This window comes from Pantherophis guttatus, chromosome 3, assembly GCF_059756535.1.
Source record: "Pantherophis guttatus breed Tessera chromosome 3, ASM5975653v1, whole genome shotgun sequence".
NCBI classification, from domain to species: domain Eukaryota; kingdom Metazoa; phylum Chordata; class Lepidosauria; order Squamata; family Colubridae; genus Pantherophis; species Pantherophis guttatus.
This window is the reverse complement of record NC_142065.1, coordinates 49,153,521-49,179,834: the sequence shown is the minus strand read 5'-3', so window position 1 is coordinate 49,179,834 and position 26,314 is coordinate 49,153,521. Positions and strand designations below refer to the sequence as shown.

Genomic DNA, 26,314 nt, shown 5'->3' with positions numbered 1-26,314 from the left:
ATTGTGACCTAGGACTTACTTATTCTATCAAGGTATAACCTTACAGCATAAAGAGGTTTTCTCCAATATCTATAAAGCTAGCATCCCTGTAAATATTCTCAATTTATCCTAGTAAACAAGAAACAAAATGCCTTTAATTAGGTATATCAATTATACTTGTATATATGGGTTTTGAAGTTAGTCAAAAACCTTCAGATTAAAAATCAGAAAATCAATTTTAATATACAAGCTTGGTCCTAATTAGAAGTAAGAAAATCATAAATATAATCCAATATAATCGATGGTGTAGAATAAGTGTTAAACTTTTGGAAATTAACTCTACAAAAGTGGGAGAAGTTGCATGTCAAAGATATTGAAGTGTGACCTATTATACTAACTTTGAATCAGTTTGATAAATAGCATGAATATCTATGATTACTTCTCCCTCAGCTAATTTAGAGTAAAAAAACAACAACAGGCTTGTCAATTAAACTAACAGAGGAAATGTTTAATCCTGTGGAGTTTTCCCCGATTTAAAATTTTCCTAAAACTTTGCTCTGTTTTACAAAAAATAAAAAATGAAAAAATCATAGAGCTACTTATGTATTTTCTTCCTTAAGGGCAAATGCAAAGTAAATTATGGTGGATCAGAGGAATGCCCCCCCTCAAATTCCTCAGTAGAAAAGAGCTACTTTTAGTTCCTGAAAAATATATACTAATATATTATCATAATTCTTCTATGGTCTTGTCATGCCAGAAAAAAAGTTTTCTACCTCAAGGGTCCTAAAATTTTAGTACAGGTTATGCTTGGTATTTTATTTTATGCAAGGCCTTAGGCATGATCCTAAGTGCAGTACAAGTGCACAGATACATTTATGTCCCTAGATGTTATCTATTTAAAAAATAAAGATGGCCATAAACACACAAGAAAACCCAACTTTATGAGATCTGTATTATCATATATGATTCCATGAGAGTTCCACATATTTAATTATTTTTCTTTTTTTTTCTTTTTTGTTATTTTTGGCACCTGTGAATCACATGAAATCCCCATACTTGATCTTTGCCAAAAGGCTGAGAAGCAATCACATGAAATCTTATGATTGTGTTCTGTACCTAAAAATCTAATAACCTCTGATGGAGCAGAAAACCAAAGATTCTAGTTCAGCCCAGATACCAGCACTAGGCAAATTAAAACAACAATTTTACAAAACAAACAAATAAATAAATAATTAGATTCAGAAATGTAAAGTTTATTCTGAATATTAGACTTGTATTTTCCTCTGGCATAATATACATAAAAGTAGTAGGTTAGATCAGGGGTCTCCAACCTTGGCAACTTTAAGCCTGGTGGACTTCAACTCCCAGAATTCCCCAGCCAGCAAAGCTGAATTCCCCAGCCAGCAAAGCTGAGTTGAAGTCCACCAGGCTTAAAGTTGCCAAGGTTGGAGACCCCTGGATCAGATGGAATTCATATTTTTTGATTTTACCCAGCATTGCTTAAAATCAAGAAATATGAATTCCATCTCATCTACCACTTTTAGGTAAATTACTTGGCACTGATTATCTCTTAATATTTAAGTAATTTATAGTTTGGATTTGTTTTTTCATGATGATTTATCTTAAATGTTGAGATTCTTGTGGTACTTTCTTAAAGCAAATGTCAGAGGATTGAAATATCTGCAGTATTGCTCTGAAATATGTTTAAGTATTTAAAAGGCTCAGATGCTGCAATTTAATAACAGTGTGGAGAGTTTATATGTAAGGAATCCTTGGTGCTCTCTGGGCTTAGTTATTTTCTTGCAAACGTTTCATTACCCAAACTAGGTAACATCATCATTGCTAGCATGATGATGTTACCTAGTTTGGATAATGAAATATTTGCAAGAAAACAACTAAGCTCAAGGACCCTTCATGTCAACTCTGAGCTACAAATATTCTCCTTTATTAAGAGAATAATATCTATGTATTAGGATGATATAAATTAATTCCTTTTTTGTCACTTAATTAAAATGGGGAGACCTTCACAGTTGTAAAGTTGTTCTGAAGTTCTTATAAATAAATCTCTCTGTGTGTCCTCTCTCCCCTTCTTCTCCCTACAACACTTATGAAGCTGTATGTCCCTCAGACCTTCAGCAGCTGTGGAAAGAGGTTACTGCTACTCAACCTGTAGAAGAAAGCATCAAGCAAGAGGGACTTGACCTCAGCACCAACACCTCGAATTCTACCTCGTTTTCGGCTGCCAAGGTCTCTCCTCCAATTTCCCATCACCCTCTCCCCAATGGACAGAACGCCATGCTCGCACAAAGGAGGGACAGGTGAAGCTAATGGACCTTTATGTGAAAAGAATATAGATTTTATAAAAAGCAGATTTAATCTCACTATAGAACTTCTGTATGTTAAAAGTCTGCATGTTTAATAGACAAATCCTAAAATCTATTTTTGTCTCCTGCATTCAGATCTAAGGCACTAATGCTATTTGTCAGGGTTCCAAGTAATAGCCCCATAGAAAGCAGAACTCCGAGGCAGACAGATTCCTCAAAGAACAGTTTTACCAGAGATATCATATTGGCACAAACTGGTGAAAACCAACTCTGAAAGTTCCGGCGGTTTTCACCTGATTAAAACGTGAAAGTTTCGGGAACATCCTTGCCAGTCTGGCTGGTGGGAGGTGCCACCTGTAGAACATTTTGTACATGTTTTCTTTATAGGTACAGACATTGTTAGTTTATAATTTATTGTCCATAGTTTTTCCCATTTTTCCAATTCAATGTTATATCCGAAATTTTTCGCCCAAATTATCATATTTTCTTTAACCAATTCTTCTTCTAATTTGTATCTTAGTAGGTAGTTGTAAGTTTTTTTATCAATTTGTCATCTGTCCCTTGTAACATTTTATCTAATTTGTATTGACCTTTTTGAAATCCAAATTGTGCCGAATCTGTCTTATATCTAGATTTTATTTGCAAGTAAAATTTATTCACCCCTCCTTCTCCAGCCACCTGTTGAAATGTCCTTGGTTCCCACAGGAAACTATTTTGTTTTGGCTCCAAAACTCTCAGATCTAACTATGTGCCCCCTCCCTATCCCTTCTTCGCATTGTGGCAACCCTGAAGCCTTCAAAATGGCCCCAGCCAGGTTCGCTTCAGAGTTGACACTATTTGCATTCCAATTTGGTATAGTATCAGCAAATGGGCTTAGAATCAAATTCTGATTTTAACAGTTTAAGGTAGTAACCTATGGCTAAAGAGTAGGACCTCCTGAAATCAGTTGGGATACTGATTCTATCCCATCAGTTGCCAAACAGGCCCTATAGCAATGTCTAGAAAGTAATATTTTTAATTTTTTTTTTAAAAAAAACTGAAGGTGGCTGGCTAAGTATATATATAGTTACTGAAGCTCATTTTATTTTTTTTCTTTTGAATTATATTTGTTTATTCAAGAAAAATGGTATAGGTTCCCAAATAAACATGTTCAGCATCAGAACAGCAGAGGAGAAGTCAAACTAAGTCATGATAGTGCTATGATTTGAATTTTCCGTACAAAATGGTATATAATCAGAAGCCTTTTTTTTCTTTTGTAGAAATAAATATAATGCATAGAATGATAATAGATGGGACAAAAGAAACAAGCTGTCAAGATACAAAGCAAAAACAGTCCAAAAGGAAACAAAATAAGCCAAAAACTGACAAAACAAGTCGTGATTATTTTGCTTATCTGAAAAGCTTATTCTGTCTTGTTCAGCAAACCATGGTATAAAAAGTTGTTACTGTGCAATGTATGAACCTAGTCATGGTCAAATAAGGAAAGTTCCCCTTAAGGTCACTGAATGCAAAATGTAAAATTAATTAGCTACAGCGCTGTGGAGATAATTCTTTCCTTGCTAGCTCAAATGCTCTTTTGATTCATTAGTACGAATATGGGCTGAATGTTTCAGTTTACAAGTAATCCTCATTCAGTGACCACAATTGAGTCTGGCAGCTCTGTCATTAAGTAAAGTGGTTGCTACGTGGACAGTTAAATCACTATGACTGTTTCCCTACCCTTTGGAAGGTTTACCCTTGAGCTGGGATAATTAGTAAAAAGGGAATTAATACTTGTATTTACATTCATTGCAGAGGAAGGGATTACAAGAGAGTAAGCAGGCACACAATGGGGAATATACCAGCTGGGGCTGGAAGCTGCAAGAATGCTCAGAGCTCCTTGTGCCACTGCATTTCTGTTGATGTGTATTCCCCATTGCTTACTCTCTTATAATCCCTTCCTGTCCAATCTCTCCACTCTGCAAAGGGAGAACAAAAATACATCAGGACAGGGCAGGCATAGGACAGTGCATACTGATTGTAATAGCAATCATGTTACTGAGGAACATTGTGAAGGTCATAAATGTGGGCATTGATCATAAAGTTATTTTTTCAATACCATTGTAACTTTGAATGGTTACTAAATGAGGCAGTTAAGTGAGGTCTTCTTTATTACACAAGATTGCCCATCCTCCCTACTAATCATCTTGTTTGCTGATGTCAGGGAAATGGTCAGAAGTGAAACTGTTACAGGTCTAGAATTTCCTATAGTCCTAGATTTTGTGCACTCTAGCAGACAGCTAGGAATGTAATGGCTTGAAATTATTTTTTGGGATTAGACTCATGGCAATGAGAGGAAGGCTGGTAGTCAGTAAATCTATCAACATCACATAGATTCAAAGTACATTATGATGATGTTTTATATCAGTGCCTCCAGTCTAGGATGCAAGAGCCATCTGGTAGTCCATTTAAGGTGAATGCACAAAAGAATGACTATTTCTGTCTTTGGCGTCTTGGTATGTACACACATGGATGTGCCAAACAGATTCCTGTTTTTTGTTTTTGTTTTGCTGGAAAATATGGAATTCTATTGCACTGAACTCTGCACCATGGTTATATTCCATATCAGAATACATAATTGCAACGTTAGTGTTAAAACCATTGCTTTAAAATTTGCACGGTCAACCCGGTGATAGTTTCTGAATGTAGATAACTTGCATGCAATAAAATATGAGCTGGATTGCATTTCCTCCAGAAGACTCACATTTGCCATACCATCTATAGGATAAATCTAAGATGAAGCAAGATGAACAAGTTCATTCTGCTAGCATAAATCTGCTGATTATGTCTGAGCTACTTAAACAATAACTTGTCTTTACTCCTGTTTTGATCATGCAGATGAATGACTGCAGATTGTAGCTGCTCAACATAGGGATTGCACCTTCTGCCAATTTGGAGAGCATATCAAATTCCTCTAAAATTCCCATGTAGATGTTTCTTTTGTTGACCATTACAGATGCATTATATAATATATGCTTAGTCCAAAACTCAGAGATATGAAAGGCTGGGAAAAATATCCCCTTATCAACTTTATAGTTCCTAGTAGACAGAACAGAGAAGTCTTTAATGCTCAGCAGTAATGTTTATTTTCTTTTTCTTTGTCCCCATTTGCAGCTCTTCTCATGAGGAGACTCCTGGCTCACATCCCCTGTATGGACATGGGGAGTGCAAATGGCCTGGATGTGAAACCCTCTGTGAGGACTTGGGACAGTTTATCAAGTAAGTGACCCACTTCAGCTGCTATGCTCATTAGCTAAACTTATACTTTGTTTTCATTCATCTGTATCCCAGTATACAGCTAAATGTATAAACAAGAAACACCAGTAATTATTGTTCTTGGATCATGAGGATGGTTTCCTCTGTGCTGGACTTAGTTTACGTTGGCATGTCAGAAGATAAAGGGCCCTTGGTGCTCTCTGAGCTTGTTTGTTCTCCATTGTAGAACAATGTAATACAATAGAATAGAATATCCTATATATTCCTATATTCTATTCTAAAATATAAACTGACAGCAAACTGCACTCCCTACTAGCACTGATGATGCTACCTAGTTTGGATAATGAAACGTTTGCAAGAAAACAAGCAAGCTCAGAGATTATTACCAAGGACCCCTCATTTCAACCCTGAGCTACAAATATTCTCCTTTATTGATATCAGAAGATAGTTTTGCTATCTTTAAAGAAGTAGTCGCCTAGCAAGGTTTGACAATTAACCCCTTTTTGGAACTTGAAGCAGACCTATCTGTCACGGTTATATGTAGAAAAATTGATCACAAATTTTTCTCAATGTGTTTTCAAAATTCCCTGAAATGGAGGTAAGTCACTCTGCTCCTAATTTATGATATATAGTTAGGTTCCCGTTATATACTTAATAGGGAGAATGTCGAAAGCTATGAGGCACCATGGCTGTACAGTAAGTAGTACAAAAGGGGTGTAGACAGGAGGAAAAAAAGCTGAGGGGATCTACAGAATTGAGACCAGCAAAGTTTATAACTTGTCCATGTTAGGCAAAGGAAGGCAGGAAGGTGGGGGTGGAGGAAAGAGCTAGAGAGAAACAGATGGCAGCACGGCAGCCTGCTGACACCGCTTGTGGGCTCTGTCACTGACTGATTAACTCTGCTGTCTAAGAGCCCTCTGCTAGCGTCAGGGTCAAACAAATTGTTTTCACGCTTCGTCAGAGGTTTACTTAATTAGTTCATTTGCAATTAGATCTCTTTGTAGCCAAGATTTTTAGCAAAGACATCAGATGAAACTGACGGGTTTTCTTTTCCTTGCCTCTTTGGGATTTTCCCCTCCCCGTCTTTGCTTTGTGACTACACATGCTCCCCCTCCCACATGCACAATATACCTCTGCTTGTTTTCACCCCCCCTTCCCACTCTACTGCCTTTTGAACAGAATGTTGTGGAGGGGGGTGGAAATGATGTTAAGAAGGCGGGAGATATTGGGAAGCACAGCCTGTGTGCCTAATCAGACAGTGTGTAATGTTATTCTGCAAACTGAGCATTTCAACAAATCTTCCTTTTACTAATGGAAGATCACTACAATAGTCAACAAGTGTCAACTGTAACAGATTGGGGCACTCCTTCCAAACTCTTTCCAGCATTTTGTATTTCAAAATGAGAAGGGCAAATGGAGAATTGTTTTCATATATATGTGTGTATTTTTACTCGGCCCCTCCAAAGTCTTCCCAAGATTAGAGAATGCTTCTCTTCATCTCAATCCTCACAAAAAGGATGTTTTGACATTGCTGTGATTCTCTAATACTGCACAGAATGTTGTTTAGTAACTAAACCAAAAATCTTGGAATGAGATATAGCGTATTTCATTGGCTGACATTAGGACAATTTCACGTAGAGCTTAATTTCCATTTCAAGGCTTGCATCTTTAAGTTCAGGTTTGTTCTGGCTTTATTAATTTAGTATAGCAATAGATTATGATGCTTCAATCATTGATCTGAACTTCACAGCAGTTTTCTTCACCCAGAGAAGTTTGTTTAGGAGTCTACAGCAAAGAGATTGCTGCTAAGAAATAGAAGAAAAGTGCCTCTTTTTAAATCCATCTCACCAAGATGAAGACATTTTTAAAACTAGAGAATGTTATTCTGTTTAATGGGTTTGTAAACATGACATTGTGATTCTGTGATTCAGGATCTCCATCTATTCCTTTGATTGTCTTACCCCTTCAAACTATAAAAATCTGGGCTTGAATGTATTGTGTATATATATATAATGCCATTAGAGAATTAGCTTTGAAAGAGGAAGTTCTGGAGACAAATCTCTGCTCAGTTTACTGGGCTACTGAATCAAAGTTACTAATAGACTAGCTAAGAGTTATTTCCCCGTAGGACATCTTTCACAGTTATCATCATGATAAAGTAGAAAAACCTAATGTTATCAGCAATTCAGAAGAAAAACAGAATGAAAATCTGATAAATAGGAAAATGTATAACAGAGGCTGGATTGCAAGTCTTAAACATAAAACATTAAAAGAAAAATGCACAAATGTGTTCTGTTAATTAAGCAGTGCACATTTCAAATCCTTGGAGAAAAATGGGTATTTTCTATTTTTAGACACCTCAACACAGAACATGCACTTGATGACCGGAGTACGGCTCAGTGTCGAGTTCAAATGCAAGTGGTACAGCAGCTGGAAATACAGGTCAGTATAAATGTATGCAATAAGATATATTTAATTCTATAAAACTTCCTAGAAGATGGAGCCTTGAGTATCCTCTTACCTGATTTAAAGTTTACTTAAAAGCTATTTCCCAGATGGTTTTTACTCCTTTATTTGACTACTGTAATTTTTGAATTGCATTCTTGAACATGGAAGGTACAAATTTGTACATGGAAGGTACAAATTAGATTCAGTGGGCACAGTTGCCACATTCACATTCATAGAACATGTGTCATTGTTACAAGATTGGCAGTTGCTATACCTTTTTTGAATACCACCTGCTTCACACCTCATTTTTCCACTCCACAATGCATATACCTCATGATGTGTTAGAGAACTGCTCACGTGGAGAGAAAAAGTCCCTTAGTGAAAAGCAGCTTGAGGTTTCATGACTTGCTCTGCTGTAGCATGTTTGACATGTTTGTCAAATCAAGGTAGGCTACTGTGGCTTTCAGAAGTTAATATAAAAGGAAGCAAAAACATAGTGGACTATTTGCTTGATATGTTGTATTTCTAACATAGAAATATTGCAATTTACAGAGCAGAAGAAACTGATTTAATAGCCTGATTATTTGCATACCTCATATGTAGAAAAACTCTGAGATGTGTGAACCAACCACAAATAAAATCCAGCAGTGCTAGCTGAAATGTGCTTCTATGGCACTGAACTGATTTTCCACAATGTTCCATCACCTGAGTTTTATTTTATGGTTCCAGAACTGAACATATTTTATGATATGTCATATGAGTTTATAGATTCTTAATATGGGTAATGGATTTATCAAAACTAGGCACTACTGTATGTTCAGAAATCAGCAGCAGCAAAATTTTCTTTCTTTTTGACTTGGGACTATCTAGTAATGTAAAATTATGCTGATTTCCACATTCTCCCAAAAGTAATTGCCAATGAAAGGGAAAGAATTAAAAAAAAAAAAAGCAGACAACACAATATCTTTATGTCACACATTTCATCTTTTGAATGTTGCCACTGCACAAGTAAGGACAAGTGGTACCCTGCTACTGATCTGTATGGCAGTCATGTAACAACTATAACATTTATTTGAGGGCCATAAATTGTAAACAGTGACAGAAGGCTGTAACATTAACAGATTGAAAGTTAGCATCGCAAAGGGTGATGAGAGAAAGTGTCCATGTGGAGATAACTATAAATGGTTGTTAAATGTATGGGATGTGGTGAAACGGCATGTAATCTATGATATGTAACAGGGAATGCCCTTCGTTTTTAAACTTCTTTGCAGGCTCTGCCAGCACTGATACTTGCTTGATGAACTCCAGAGAGATGGAGCAGGAGTTCCTTTTTATCCATGTTGTTGCATGAATTATATATGAGCAAAATGGGGATGGGGATGAAAGCAGGAGCATTTCATGGGACACGACTCTGCAGCAACAGGATTAGTGACAGAGGAAAGAGACTGCCAGGGAGATAGCCAATTATAACATAGTGGAGGCAGTCTCTGTTGAAAGTTAAATTAAATCAGTGGTGCAAATGGGGTTGACTAGAAGAATGCATCATTTACGCCAAGTAAAACAGACAAAGAGCATTTAAAGAGCAGAGTTACATTTTTATAGCCTTCAGTCAGCTATGTGAATTTGCCCTGTTCTCAAACAGACTCTCAAGCAATTACTGATCATTACGTGGGAGACAATCCTTTTAAGAGAGCAGAAAGTTGTATGTGTGAAAGAAGAACCTGCCATTGCTCCCTATTATAAAGTTTTCACTGCAGAGATCCTACAGTGTATCACAAGAATGGATCTGTCAGCTGTAATGAAAGCCACAATACTGTCAGGTCATCCTTATATCAGAACTTCTCAAGCCTTCAGCAAACTCAACACTGCATTTAATTCATGCCTTTTTAGCCCTCATCTTTTCTTCTGGGAAGGGATGCTGGACCTCATAAGGAGAAAACTTTCCCTTTCTGCATAAACCATGCAGTCTGCCTCAGGACCCATCAGGTCTGGGTGGAACCAAAGAAAAGTTTGAGTATTTAGAAAATGAAGATGGCAGTAAGATCCTACAGGTTCCACTGTTTTTATAGCATCCAGTCTCTCCAGTGCCATAGCACATATTTCACCCTTCCCCGCGCCCTGAAAAATAAAGTCTCTCACACAACATAAAGCATGCCACTTAAATAATATTGCACACTGGAGAGGTAGATAGGCAGGTGATTGGATAAGCTGAGAAAAACAAAAGCAAAGTGAACAGAAACAAGATAATAGAAACATGGACAAATGACAAATTAAGAGAGAGCAAGCAAAAGAAAGCAAGAGCAGATATTTGAGAGGAAAGGATATTAGAAAGAAGATTGATCTAATCTAGTGGCATTCCTTATGGGACAGGGTGCTAATACCAAATACACGTAGAGAAAATAACCCAAGTTCTGTTGGATGTGAAAAAGAAAAGCTGAGTGAAAAGTTATTTGTGGATGTTGAATTCTGTATATGGATATAGTTTTATTTGCTTGTAATAGCCTGTCTCTGTACAGCCAAAACTAATTTCCTTACAGCAAATGCATCAGAGCTGAAAACCACACTTCCTGGTCCTGACATCCAGTTGTGAAAGACAATAATTTAGTGGCCTGGGAATGTAACACTCTTTCCAGAATCACGATATTAAGGAATCAGAAAAGTTAGCAGTTTTTCTTTTTCAGGTATATTCTAAAAGGCAGCAAGGCAAGAGTTAAAGGAACAGCTTTGTAATGCCACATTACAGCATGTAAGAACAATTAGTCAAAATGAGAGGAAAACATACATACTCTGAAGCTGAACAGGGCAAGCTAAAGTAGCTGGTTTTGGCTCTTGCTGATGGAAAGGGAGCCATTCTAGGGAATGGTTATCAAATGAACTTTTATCTTGGCCCTTTTTCTAAATAAATGAATTGACTATTGTAAGGGATGTTTCTTCCAAACAAATAACTTCCTGTTTGGTTCTCTCCACAGCTAGCTAAAGAAAGTGAACGTCTCCAGGCAATGATGGCCCATCTGCATATGAGACCTTCAGAGCCAAAACCCTTCAGTCAGCCTGTAAGTCTGGTCATTCCTGACACATACGCCCCAACTTCTCTTTATAATAGGATTTATTCTAAAAGATGATCTCATCATCTTGGGGGACTGATTCAGGGCTGAAAGCCAGTGCTGACTATGACATTATTATTAAGCTCAAAGTGGAGGTACTGTTTCCAAGGAGCATGAAGATACTGTGGAAGACAAATGATTTTTGTTCCTACTGAAGATACTAAATAAGATGTTACTGTTTTCTCAAGCAACTTGTTTGAATGCTTGGAGATTGCTCTCCTCAGATGAAATCATAGAGGTCAGATGAGATTATAATAACTGACAGACCAATTAGCAACAGTAGTCGTGTTTTATCATAGTGATGCTCTTGTTCTAATGGTTGCCTCCAAATCCTCTTAAGGATTCAGGCTTCAGGGTTTCCTACAAGGTTGATCCAAAGGTTAGGTAAGCTCTTCCATGCAATAATTTGTCTCCATGTGACTCCATAAAGCATTTTAATGCTGCTGGCAGGCTGTATAAATAAAAATAATAGGTCCTTTGCTAGGTCTACTTTAGGAGTGTTAATCTGTTCTTTCTATATACAGACAGAGTGAAGTTGTTTTGATACAGCATAGCTTACAAATTGTGCCTAGTTAGCCAAAATCACTGATATACGCCATCATTAGAAAAGAAAATGTCATTCTTGAACTTAGAAAACCAAACAATAGAAAGAGTGCACTGCTGCTTAAGTGAGGGACTACCAGCAAGAGCTGAAAAGCTCTGTTATTTGGAAATGTGGAGACAGCAGACACAATCCTGATGTCATGACGGATACTAACAAGACCTAGGAAGTTACATGTAGGGTGTGTCACTGCTCCTTCCTGATATGTTGCCCATTTAAGTGTTTATCAGCCATTCCATATGGCTACTAAGGAAAAGCCAGCTTGTGACACTGATGCCCTAGACAACATCAGTCAGAAACCCTGCTAGAATAATTTGCATTGTTAACCCAAATATTTAATATTTTCTTTTTGCCATCTTGTTCTGCATTTTGCCCATATGGCATTTGGACCTTGTTACCACAGTCCATGAGAAGGAAGGCAACTGTAATCATAACTTGAGGAAGGAGTAAAGAAATATATTGCTACCACTGCCTTCCTTATTGGAAAATATTTGTGTCCTATCTCTCTTGCCAAAAGCATCAAACAATATGGTTTATATCATGTAAAAATTGCAAAACAAATTGTAAAAAAATAGTATAAATCAATCAGTCAAGGAGCTGGATCAAAATGTAACAATATCTGCCATACACAAATAAAACTTTGTATAGTTGTCTTAGCATATAGTGAAGACCAACAAAGAAAGATGCAGCTGTCCAGGGCAAAACATTTTTTAGTCTGGGTGCAGCCATTGCAAAGACTTGTTTTTCCCCTTCAAACATGTTTTTATGATAAACAGGAAGTAGAACCCCCTGTCCCTTCTGTTTTTAGCAAGCAAAATGCAGGAAGGAGAAACATGCTAAGTTGTTCTGTATCTCAGAAACCAGCATTTTGAATTAGAAGCTGAAAGCTGTTTGATAACCAGTGTAGCTCTTACAGGATTGGTATAATGTGATGATTGATTGATTGTTTGATTGATTGATTGATTGATTTTAGGAAATTATCTACTGTTTTTTATTTCAAAAGCACCAGAGTGATTCATGTTAAAAGATATGTATAGAAAGATATGTATAGAAAGATATGTATAGAAAGTGCATAACAATCAAAATCATAAAATCACTTTGTTATTAGTATAAAGAAAAGTTTTGCAATCCTATTGGTAGCTGTTATATGCTGCAAAGGCCATCTGGACCAGGGTGAGCTGCTTTAGCCTTTTCAGAGATATGCCATAAAATTTAATTCTACATGTCCAGTATGAATATGACTGAAGCATGTGTAACTATTTCAAAGCCTGATCTCCAGAAAAATGATCAAGACTAGTTTCAAATGGCCAAGACCCTTCACACTAATCTGCTAACGATCGTTCATGTGTAGCCATAGCTACACATGAATGCCACAGATTTGTCTGTAGGATGCAGGCAGTCTATAGAGGTGGGTAGCATAAATCTTCCTTCAAGATTGTTAGCACAAAAGCCTCTTTCAAAAAAGCATTATTATCTTTCAAATTCAGTTCCTATTACTGCCTTGTTTGCTCAAATAACTTAGAAGGCCAGTGATCCAACCTACAGCAGCTGATATCATGCTCGAAAGATTCCAATCCACATCCTTAGATTCAGTTCTATATCGCCCACTAATGTGTCCTCCAGCCATTTCTCCTGAGCTGAGTCATGTCGATATTCCCACCTATAAGAAACAAGTTGTGTCTGCCTTTTCTGATCTCTTTTATAAAAAAAACTTTTCTAAGTTGCAACATTTCTAATATTAAAGTAAGATTCAGATTCCTATTCAGTTGGTTGGTTGGTCCAGTACTGCAGCGTGTGATTCGGTGTTGATACGAAGCTATCAAATCAGGTTACAATATTAGGGAATTTGGGTACATTGTCCTCAATATACATCACACCACTTTTTTCTCTGCAGAGTGGAATTTAAACTTTTGCAAGCCTAATTCTTTAACTTTAGCACCAGTTGTGATACAGATTTAATAATGCTGAACTTTGAGGTGATAAAGTTGGATAATCATCACTGAAAATTATTCCTCTTAAAAATCTGTCTATACCCCCCCCAAAAAAAATACTAAGGATTCGTTTTTGTTTTAATTTTTTGTTTTAAGTATATTTTTAGGTGGTAATATTTTTTTCCTATACCAAACAACAGGCTTTGTTATAACTAAAGTTGGTAAAGGGTTTCAAAAATCAACTTGTCATGACTTGGTCCAATATACTTTGAAATACAGTGGTTCTGATATCATGAATCTGTCTCCACCAACTGTCAATGAATGAGGCCTCATTGAAATATATTTACTTTCACTGTTATAGTTATCTTTATTGATAAATAATGTTCACCACCTGCTTCATTTTAACAAATATTGTTTGCTCACTCACTAGTTCTAATCATGGTCTTCTTTTAATCCTCCTTGAGCAGCTGAATCTGGTTTCCAGCGCTACAATGTCCAAAAGCACTTCTGATACCTTTCCTGATGGATTACCTCATCCCCCCACCTCTGCAACTGCACCCATTACTCCATTGCGACAGGGTCCTTCTGTTATCAGCTCCTCCACTTTACACAATGTAGGGCCTATTCGCAGGAGAAACTCAGAGAAGTTCTGCACACCAATTTCCTCAGGTGAGATTGTTGAGGAGAAGTTCCAGTTACATCAGATATTGTGCTGAAATTGATCATTTGGAATGTCTTTTGCTGTTCTTTATAACTTACTTTCTTCTGCCTAGAACTTGCACAGAATCATGAATTTTACAAAAATGCAGATGTCCGCCCTCCCTTCACATATGCCTCACTTATCAGACAGGTAAAAAAACCTCTTTATTTTGTAAGAATGCATATAAATATAATGCTATCTGAAAAAGGCAGCAATCCTTCTTACAAAGTGCTCGCACTTATACTCAATTGTTAATTGTGGCAAGTGTTTCTAATGTGCCCGGAACATACTCTAAGATTGTTGCCTTCTGTCCTAACTCTGGGGAATGCAGTTTGGTTAAGCTGCAAATTTAACTGCCGATTTACATCTTGAGAGCAAAATTATCTGTGGTCTTAAGCCTTCGTTTGTGCCTTTCACTAAGCATTCTAGTACTGCTGGTAAATGAATCAAATACATATTCTTTTTTTCTTTTGTCTATTTTGTGTGAAGAGAGACCTAGAGAAAAAGACATAAGGGTTGTATTTCTAGTTTTTATTGCTCTTTAATTATTTATAATTATAGTTGTATCCTGCTCGAATCAGACAGCTCTTGGCAGTTGTGACCTTAGTGCTTCTTAATGCACCGCTTTATATAGTCAGGTTAATAGCTCCCTGAATAAGGGTAGGGAAGGAACTTTTTATTTAAAAAAAAAATGACAGTGGTATGCTCAATTCTCATTAGTAAAAAATCTGCCCTTCAGTGTCTTCCAGGTTTTTCAGAAATACAGCAATGTAAAGTTAAAGTTATTTCTTTCAGAGTTGCTAACCTTGTACTGAATAACAAAAGTCTCCCTTTAAAATAACTTTTATTGATTAATGCTGTTTTCTGATAAATTTTGTTGAGAGAAATATTTTTATTAATACTCATTAGTAGGTTAATTTAACTAGTCATATTAAAAACATTTAATATTTGTATATATTGTTCTCTCATACACAAAGAAGAGATCAGTGTTTACTGTAGATTCATTTATACCAAATGTTTCTGATTTTTAGAAGCGGTATAACCACATGGTTCATTTATTAAGACTATAGAGTTCCTATATATTCATGTTAGTGGTTTGAAACTACTGATGTCTCCTTCCAGTCTTAATTGTCTGGCAGAGCAGATATACTGTAGTTTTCTTTGGGTCATAATGTCCTGTATGAACAGCAGCCTTCTATAGCACATCTTCAAAAAAGTTCAATTCTCATTTCTTTCTCTATTCTATCTTCTTTCTTGACTATTCATTTTCTGTTAGGTTTTTTTTACTTTTACTTAAAAAAAACTTAATAAAGTTATATACCAAAAAAAAAAAAGCTAAATTCCCTGAGAAAATGGCTACTATTGCTCCCTGATAATACTATATTGGGCCAGCATTTCCATTTTACAGTGAATAGAAACAAGCTGGGTAGCGTAAAAGTATAGGCTACAGTATTTTCCTGGGGCTCTGACCTTATAGCCCTATTTCCTTCTGGCTGAATAAATGCCTTTATAAACTCTATATTTGCATTTAAAATATGCTTAGAAGGACAAGCTAAGATCATTACTTCTATTACCTCTGTCTTAGAATTAGTCTTTTAAAGCCTATGCAAGAAAGTCTAAATTAGATCATTTCCTGAGAATTTATTCCTGTTATTTTCAGGTCTTTCAGATTAACCACTTTGGGATATCTATGATTTGACAAGCTTTTCCAAGAGATACTTTGAAAGTTTACACAAATATTCTCATTTAGCAGCTCCCCCAAATATTTTTTCCCTTGGTGCAGGTAGGGACATATGTAAAAATATTAGGTTAGATCAAATTACTCTTTCAAACATCCCAACCCTGCTGAGTTAACAGCTGATAGAAATTTACTGTGTCCATCATAATCCCAGTCTTGCAAATTTTGATTATGTTCCATTTTTAACTGCACCACTACCTAAAACTGATTGTGCCAAGTGCCTGAAGTATTGTCTGATCTGAGTTAGTAAATGTGAAAGCCAACCTGTTATCTTTTCTCTGTTGACTTTGCTAAATCCTGAGGCGCATAATAAAAATGAAATGAAAAAAGAAGGAACCATTTTAGGGTTCTCTTCTTTTGCTATATAATTAGAAGCAAGGGCATAAGAATCATAACCAATTTTTGAAGAACACTTGAGTACATATCGATAACCTGTCTTTGTCTGTATAGTACAATTCTCAGCTTGGAGACATGATTACTGTACCTGCCTTGCTTAGTCTGCTCCATTTTTGTACTTTGGGAATAATAATTAGCAGCAATTTTGTACTTACTATTTAGCAGATCTTGTTCTCAGCAGTTAAGCCTACAGTACTGTATGTAGAACAGAATATTATTGTATTTGCATAAGAGAATCTTCTGCTACATACAACTATCTAAAACCTGTATTACCTGAGCACTGCTACTCCTGATCTACATAGATTAGATCTACTTCCTTATGTGAGATGGATAACCTTATTAGATTTACTGGCTTATGTGAGAGATAGCCATATAAATTGAAATTAAAATTTTAAGAAATTAAGAGTAATTTTTAATTTAACTAAAAATTAAATGAAAAAAATGAGAAATACTTATTTTTAAAAAAATAAAAATTACTTTAGACATCATTAAGCCTACAAAATGGTGTTCTACATTCAGACAAAGAAAATAAATGGTTAGGCTGGATGGTCTGGTTACTTTTTAAAATAAAATATTGAAAGAACCAATTTCATTGTATTTGGGGATTTTGAATATCACTTCCTGGAATCCATAATAACCTGGTATTAGCAAATATTGAATTTCTCTGAAGATACAAATACAACTTAATAAAAAGACTGTATGGTCTTTACATTTTCTTTTGCTACCCAGCTGCATGGTGACACATTGTTGTGTCCATAATACATACCTTTACTGGCTTCTACTGCTTTGTCTTGGAATAAGTAATGATAAGTAATGATGTTACAGTATGTCGTTCCTAGATACTTCTACATTTTTAATGTCAACTGGTTGGTTCACAAATGTGTATGTTACTCTCAACACTTTGTCATATAGCTTTTGCTGAGTCATAAATTCAATTCACTAAAAACCTGTGGTTTCTGGGTAACATCATTCCATGGGAAAACTCAATAATATTGGATCTATATGGCTACTTTGCTCACACTAATTCCCACTTCATTTTCTAATCATTAAGTGAAGAAAAAATCAATATGTATTAATTTTGTCCTAGGTTCAGCATTTTTAACAAGTGGGTGAAAGTTTTGTAAACATACCCTAGTAATGTCAGTCCCTTTTGACATATTTAATAGTAGTTGACCCAGGAATGGTGATGAGAAATGCTGAGTCTTATATCTGAGAGTGACTTTTTATCATGTCTAAATATAGGCTATCCTTGAGACACCTGATAGGCAGCTAACATTGAATGAAATCTACAATTGGTTCACACGGATGTTTGCCTACTTCAGGAGAAATACAGCTACATGGAAGGTAAAATTTAACCTAGGATTTAAATATAGCCTTGCTATATTTAATATATAAAATATTCTTCACAACAGTATCAGTTTTTAAAGAAATATGGAACTCTATTAAGCAATGATTAATAAATATGGAGAAATGGATGGAGTCAGAAAAAAATTAAGAAATGCTAATGGTATACATGTGGGTAGTATATAGTGTGTGATGAAAAAATATGTTTATGGAAAGAAATGAAAACTATAGGTAAGTGTTTTTCTACCTACTTGTATTGATTGTATTTTATGGTATTAAGAGATAAATATGTTACATGATACTCGAGTCGAACACATTGAGAATAGATTTATTTAAGAAGTGCATGTGGTTAAAACCAGAAGAGATGGGAAGTAGGAATTAATAAGAAATGGATGAATAGAAGTACAAAACTAAGTGACCAGTATGTAAAAGAGATATTGAGGTGATTTGATCATATGGAACGAATGAACGAGAAGTACATTGCAATACAAATATATGAAGGAAAAGTGGAAAGATTTAGAAGTTTAGATATTGCTGGGTGATGTTGATCAATTCCTCAACTTTAACTTGTAAACAGAGATTACAAGTTAAATGAAGAAAAGGCAATACAGGTAGTCTTCAATTTACAACAATTCATTTAGTGACCGAAGTTTCAACAGCACTGAAAAAAGGGACTTATGACCATTTTTCAGAATTACAACCATTGCACCATCCCAATGTTCAGGTGATCAAAATTCAAATGCTTGGCAGCTGACTCATATTTGCAGTGTCCTGGGGTCAATGGGGAAATCAGATTCACTTAACAACTGTGTTACTAACTTAACAACTGCAGTGATTCACTTAACAAGTGTGGCAAGAAAGGTCGTAAAGTGGGGCAAAACTCACTTAACGAATGTCCCACTTAGCAACAGAAATTTTGGGCTCAATTGTGGTTGTAAGTTGAGAACTCTCTGTACGTGAAGCACTATATTGCCATAGTGAAGATAAGGTTTGCAAAGAGAGTATGAAGAAGTACAGTATCCAGAGTCACTTTGGATAATGAGATGGTGGCATATACATTTAATAAATAAATAGTGATGATATTAGTGTATATTAAATTTAATTGGATATCTTTGTTTTTCCACTTTAATTTCTTTGTCTTATATTTCTGACTCCTTTTCTGTGCTCTGTCTAATGTTGCTAACCACAAAGTGGAATTGTGTGTTGGTTGTATGTGTGTGTCTGTGCACGCATGTGCATGTGCACGTGTACATGTTCTAAATGTAGAAGACATACAGGACTGAATTCGAAATTATCCTTAGAAAAACAATAATGTGTTTATGGCTGAACTGGGTTATATTTTATTTGTATTCTGAATGTGGGCATGATATGAAGAATTTTACAAAAGTTATATACAATTGCATGTCAATACATTCACTCTATGATTTAGTAGTAGCTTGGTTGAGTTTCCTTATTTCATTCCATGTTCCACAAAATCTGCATTGAAGATCTTAATATGTGACAGTAAAGAGGAAGATTGTAAAGAATATATTGTGCTATATAACGTACTTGGGTATTTGAGGTGACTTAACATGATCTAGTGAAATAAGTAAAGTGATATTTGAGTGACTTGTGAATCCTTGTCTTTTCTTTTTTTGCTTCTACTGTAATACGTGTGGAAGACAAAATTCTTATCTCTCCTTCAGTAAAATATATGGCGTATTCCATATCTTCCACAAGTAAGGTGATCCGTTCTTTAGCCATTACCCAGAGTGGAGAAAAGAGATATCTGAGTCATTTTGTATCCATTATTATGTTGCTTCCAGTTAGGATGAAGGGGCTGTGAGACTGTCGGGACTGATGAATTCCACCTTCTTGAGCACAAGATATTCCTCTGCCTCTATGGCTTTCTTTCTGAGCTGTGGGCTATAGTTTCTCTTGATGAGAATGTATAGTTCCTCAGCACAATAAACAGATAATTTAACATAAAATGTGTCAAAATGCATGGATGATTAAACAAGATTAGAGTATTAGATTCCATCCTTCAGAACAATGTGTTTTAGCTTCTGAGGTGGGGATAACGATGTGTGGGTTGGTGACAACAGCATGTGACCGGTCTGTTCCATTATAAGCCTGCAGAAATAGGTCTGCAGCTGCATGCATGTGGCTTCAGTACAAGAAAAGCAGAAGGGAAGTTCAAGATGCTGGAAATAGAAAATAAGGTTAATGATAACCTGGGGGTTGGTATCTCACTGCATGTGGCAAATAGATGTTTCAGTCAACCTAGCTATCATTCAGGTTAGTTTCTCAGATAACAAGGAATACTTGCCATAATACAGATGGCGTCCTAATAGGATAGTCATGTGTGTATGTGTTCACAAGAGAGAAACATGCAATACTCAACTCAAACTTAGCTTTCAATTCTGGGAGAGAAGTTAAACTTTACAATGCAAGTTAGTCTTATAATAGTTTCCAGTATCCAGGCTTTTATCCTGAACACACTCTTGAGGTTCTAATTAAGATCTGATCACTTGGTATAGCTTGTCCTCCAATTGTAAAATAAAAAAGAGGAAGTTACTGTTACAGTACTTACATACTTATATCACCATAAATCTTTGATGACAGCAGAGGGTTTGAGTCTGGCTATAATTATGTTTATGCATGTCTCGATTTCACCTTTGTAGTACCTCTTGGGAATTAAAAATTTATCAGAACAAAGGCAGAATCTGCAAATTTTGTGTGGAGAGCAATGGAAGATGTCCATAGCTCAATCATAGAGAACAAGAATTCACATAGAAGAGCTGTGGTCCATCATGGTAGATTATAGGGAATAGTACACTAAGTGGACCAAGCAGTGTGTATATGTGTGTGCTTCCCCTAAATCAAGCCAATTTTATCTAGTGTCTAGAAAAGTAACAGTCTAAAAATATTAGGTGCCAAGGCTTGTTGTTGGCAAAATCCAAAATGCCCTCTTTGTGGGTTTGTTTTTTTCTGATTAATATTTTAGCAAAACCGTACTGTATATCCTTAAAATATGAAGTTCGTGTGCAGTGTCTCTGTGTGTGTGTATTTTTCTTCATGTGAAATAGTACTCAATTTCCATTTTTAATTTGTATTTTGACCTGTTAATAACCTCTGTCTCTGAATCTATTTGCCCTTCCTTGCTTCAGTGATATCTGGAAATAGAAGAGACTAGTTCTTTTTGGGATGCAAAAATGAGGAGGGGGGGGGGAGAAAAGCAGAGGGTTGTCTCCAGAGCAGAGGAGGGGTGTCATGTTCCTGCAGCTGGGCATCTTTGCCTTTCAGACAAAGCCCCGATAAGATTCCATCCTCCAGACATGACATAATTCTGCCAGTGTCACACTCAGGCCCCGATACAATCACTCCCTTAGACGGGAAGCCAGAGTTATTGTGTAGCCGTCAGACTTTGATAACGGCCAAGCAGAACTTGCTGCTTGTTAAGCAAACACAAGTCTGAGAGCAGCAAATTACTCTGAGAATGAAAAGGAGGTCATGGCATTAGGCTCTTGTGGGAAGTGAGTTGATTTGGATCAATCCAAGAGGGACCATGGAAATTTGAACTTGCCAGTGAAGTTTGTTGGAGAAGGCAGCTGCCCTCTAGTCCAACTTATGCTTTGAGAGGATCCATGAAATAACCCATTATGAGATTTCAGAGGGTGGGCAGAGGATAACTTCTTCTTAAGATACTTCTTGTTTCCAGGGAAAAGCAATTTTGTTTGTACTAGTTAAAAATTACTGGTCAAACTTGCTGCTTGAAGCATTCTTTTTGTTTATGATGTGGAATGTTTGTGAATAGTTTTTTTTTTCAGAAGATGAATTGTAAGGTTTCAGAAAAGAAAGGAAGAAGTCATTTCCTACCTTCTTTCCTTCTTATGAATGTATGTATGATTATAAGATTTATGCATGATTATTTTTAAGATTAAATATGAAACTGCCAAATATAGGACTGCAACTAACACAAAATCTTTACATAAACTTCTAAACCTAAACATAGCGGTGTGCATTTTGAGTCATTTTATTCCAGGAGCACATATAATATTCAAATTGCTAATTCCTCACTGTGTAGAACATGTTTTAGACAAGTTACATAATCACTATAATAGATTTTCTATATAGATACTCTTTACAACCACAATTGAGCCCAAAATTTGTTATGAATAGAGACTATTGTTAAGTGAGATCTGCTCCAATTTATAACCTTTGTTGCCACAGTTGTTAAATGAATCAGTGCAGTTGTTAAATTAGTAACAGAGTTAAGTGAATCTGGCTTCCCTATTTACTTGCTTTTTAGAAAGTTGTAAAAGGTGACCCAGCACTCTGTAACCATTATAAATACACGCCAGATGCCAAGTATCTGAATTTTGATCACATGATTGTGGGGATGCTGAAACAGTTGTGTGAAAAACAGTCATACATCACTTTTTTCAGTGTCATTGTAACTTTGGTCACTAAAGTTGCAAATTGTAAGTCAAGGACTACCTGTAAAATGGGTCTATGACAACTTGCCATGACCAATTCACCATGGCCAATTCGCTGCAGGACAACTCACCACAGGGAAAGAGTTACACTACTATCAAAGAAATGGTGGAATAAAATCATTAAAGAATGTATGCAAAAGGAGCAACAAAATGAAATGTGAATAATAAAAATTAAAATAATGTTTAAATTATTGTAAATAATTAATTTGAATTGTTGAATTGTCTGATGAGTTGACCAAGCAAATTGGCCATGGCAAATTGGCTGTGTTGAGCTGGCCGCAGAAAGGTGGACATGGCAAGTTGTCATGCAAAACAAAGATATTTTGTCTGCATATAAAAGAACAGTCTTTCACCTTTGCAATCCTATTTCCTCATGGTTTTTTTGTGACATGAAGATACCAAATCAAAAGCATGGCAAATTCCTCTATCCAAGTCTTCTATTATTTTCATGTATCTTTATTCAATTACACAGTTTTAACTGTGCCTTCAAGTTCAGTAGCCCATTTTTCTATTTCTACACCATAACACATACCCAAACCATGCATTAAACATAGATCTCAGATACAGATATGAGGTCTGTAACATACAGATTGAACTGCCTCGAGTCTGGACAGTTCAATTTGTAGCTCATTTTTCTTGTTTCCCTTCACAACAACAGACCCTTCTTTCTTTCTTCAATCCCCATGTATAGTGTCTCTTTGTCCTCCTGCACCTCAATGAATACAGGTAAAGCTTCCCCTTTAGAGCAGTTCAGCAAAGGCCTTTGGTAACCAACTTAGGTTTTCAGATGAGCAGATGGCAGCATCTCATCTGGGCAGAGAAACTAAGCAAGGTGGGAATTAATACTCAAAACAGTAGACCACCAGAAAAAACACCAGGGCTCTGAGCCAGGCTGAGAAGTTCAAAGCTATCTCAGAGGTAAGCAATAGCAAATCACTTCCATGCTGTGGCAAAAAAACCTGCACAGTTATATCCATCCAATTTCTGATACACATTTACATTTTAAGGTAAAGGTAAAAGTTCCCCTCGTACATATGTGCTAGTTGTTCCCGACTCTAGGGGGCGGCACGCCTCTCTGTTTCAAAGCCAAAGAGCCAGTGCTGTCCGAAGACATCTTTGTGATCCTGTGGCCGGCATGACTAAATGCCAAAAGTGCACGGAACGCTGTTACCTTCGCACTAAAGGTGTTCCCTCTATTTTTTCTACTTGCATTTTTTACGTGCTTTCAAACTGCTAGGTTGGCAGAAGCTGGGACAAGTAACGGGAGCTCAGCCCATTACACAGCACTAGGGATTCAAACCTCTGAACTGCTGACCTTTCGATCAACAAGTTCAGCGTCTTAGCCACTGAGCCACCGGGTCCCTTTTAAAATTTACATTTTAAAGCATGCCAAATTATTTGCTATATGCCATCTTAAGAATACAAAGCATATATCTGAAAAATGTGTAGAAAAGCTGCAAATTTTCTGTCGGCAGAGTGTTGGGGAAATACTGCTGTCAATATTCTGATATTCTGATTTGGGATGGGGGAATTTGTGGCATGTTAGAGAAAGGAGTTACACTTACTGTTGCAATTGGCTGGCTGACTTTAGTTTTTGCAAGCCTGTCCTAATAGAAAGACTTCTGATTTAATTACACAGGGAGTTCAACTTCTCTGAAAGCCCTGGATCTTGCTAGTCATCTGCATCTATACTTTCTCGTCCTTTTTCTTTATTTGAGAAAAGGAACCCTTCCTGTGGTTAATGTAAGCATTGTACAATATTGGGCTCATATAACAAATTGCTGAAAGCTCTAATATTGGGATTGACCACATCACAGAGCTTTACCCATAGATGGTGGCAGATGGTTAACCTATTCAAGTATAATATAGAGGCCTTAAAGAATTTTCATTTCTGCTTGTTCAAGAATTATATATTCTTGGTTGTTGGAGTCTAGAAAACAATTATTAGCTGACACCTAGTCAATTCACCTGCCAGAGGAAGAATTTTTCCTACTATGTAATTATTTACAATACAACAAATTTTAGCTGTAATAGCTTATGTTATGCTATAATCATGTTCTGAAAACACCAGATATGAAAGTGCTTCAGGGAATACAACCGCTGTGAAATTCACAAGCAGCATGTGATGTCTTTAGCAATGATATCAGCTGTGTATAGTCTTGTGCTTTTATGTTTTCCTTATAGTTTCTGTTAACAAGAATTAAGAGTATTCTTACTGGCATTCCTATATGCTATATAGGCAGATGCAACAGTGTAGTACTATTTCTGATGTTATTGCCATTTATTTTTTATGTTATATGTAAGTATGGTATTAAAACAAATTTAAAATCCATTTTGTAGAATGAAATAATTTCAAATTATTGTAGGAATGAAAGAACAATTGTTGTTCCAAGTGATGTTGATTTAAAAATGGGAACTTAAGCCTCTGTTTCACATACATGCAATATTATTTAATAACTATATGGGAAATATTATTTACTATACCTACAGTTCATCTGAATTTCAAACTAGCTTTTGAGGTCCCAAAGGTGCTTTTCCATAGACATTTAGCTTTTGAAGTGAATCAACCCAAGGTAAAAAGCCAAAAATAAGCAAGCTGCCCTATTGTTGGGGGGGGGGGGTCTTCTCTTTCATACAGATCCGTAAGATGTCTTGTGCAATATATCCTCCTTCATGAATGAATTGCATGAAAAAGATTCTACTTGATCACTTCACTTGATTCATTTCAGTACTATCCAACTTTCCTAGTCATCCCATCCAAATATCCATATAAAAGATGTATACATCTACTTGCAGGGCAGCCTTTGAACACTGACCTACAGACTTTAATCTTTCAGGGAAGTCTCAATGAGTAGAAGCCTAACTACATAGACCTTTGCATGTTTGAAATTGTTGGTGTTGTGTGAATTAAAGATTGCAGTAACAGAATTCTTGACAAATGAATTTAAACAACCTTGTTGCATACTGAATATGTTTGAATTATTAATTTATGAAAAAGACGTATTCAGGGGTAGGGAACTTATGGAACTCAAGATGATGCTTAACAACAGTTCTCAGTAGCTCAGCCAATTTTGAGTAATCTTGGGAATTGTGGGTCAGAACATTTGAGGAACACATGTTGTCCATTTCCATATTAGATAAGTATAGACATTCAGTTAGAAGAGAATGTATGTAGCTCAAGGTTGAACTACTGAGTTCTTAGTATTCTCTCACCTTGGTTGTTTACTTGCCGACATTTAATTACCCAACTTAATAACATCAGTGCACATAATATAGAATATAGAAATAATAATACTCACCAAACATATATATCTCTTAGATCCTTTCCATCCTTTAATGAATAAATGAATAAATTATTTTTTTCCTCTTATCCATAATCTACAAAAGAAGATACTGATGCTTCAGTTGTCAGACAAGCTGTCAAACTTAAAAGGAAAGGTGTAGAGTTATTGTGCCATCCAGATTGACCTATCTGGACTTTATGTTATAATACATATGACTTAAGATTTATGTTATATGATTTAAGAATTAGGTTATAGAAAATAAATACTTTTCAAAAAGCATGAACAAAATTCTTAAAATATGTGGTAGCTAATTGTTCCACAAAAATATTCATCACGTCAGGGGTATCAAACTCACGTCATCATGGCATCATCATGTGATGTATCGTGACTTTTTCCCCTTCGGTAAATCAGGCATGGGTGTGGCCAGCACATGACGCATCAGGCCCATGGGCCATGAGTTTGACAGCCCTGATCCAAATGATCTACCATATCCTGTCTGCTAGTCATCTCTAAGCTTCGATAGATTTTTAAAAATCTAATTGTTGGTCCTTACTGTATACAAATTATCACTTCATTTTTAAAATTTGAATGTGAGCGTGACTTACAGAGAAAAAGAGGTGATTTAAACTGTTCATTTTTCCCCTTGGTCTTAAAAATGAATAAACTCCCTGCCATACTTGGTAGCTAAAAAGGATGGTTCATATCTAGAATCAGTTAAGGATGATAAAGGCT

The 26,314-nt window shown here is 36.1% G+C and overlaps 1 protein-coding gene across 16 annotated transcripts in view; it reads left to right on the top strand.

Annotated features, from left to right (window-relative positions):
- Positions 1-26,314, top strand: part of FOXP4 (forkhead box P4) — a 170,957-nt gene that overhangs the window by 126,867 nt on the left and 17,776 nt on the right. For all 16 annotated transcript variants that reach the window (XM_034414574.3, XM_034414567.3, XM_087889538.1 and 13 more), the window contains 7 exons: positions 2,093-2,297; positions 5,457-5,561; positions 7,913-8,000; positions 10,976-11,059; positions 14,110-14,311; positions 14,416-14,492; positions 17,719-17,820. In XM_034414574.3, coding sequence (XP_034270465.1) covers positions 2,093-2,297; positions 5,457-5,561; positions 7,913-8,000; positions 10,976-11,059; positions 14,110-14,311; positions 14,416-14,492; positions 17,719-17,820 — 863 coding nt within the window. The remainder of the gene's footprint in view (positions 1-2,092; positions 2,298-5,456; positions 5,562-7,912; positions 8,001-10,975; positions 11,060-14,109; positions 14,312-14,415; positions 14,493-17,718; positions 17,821-26,314) is intronic.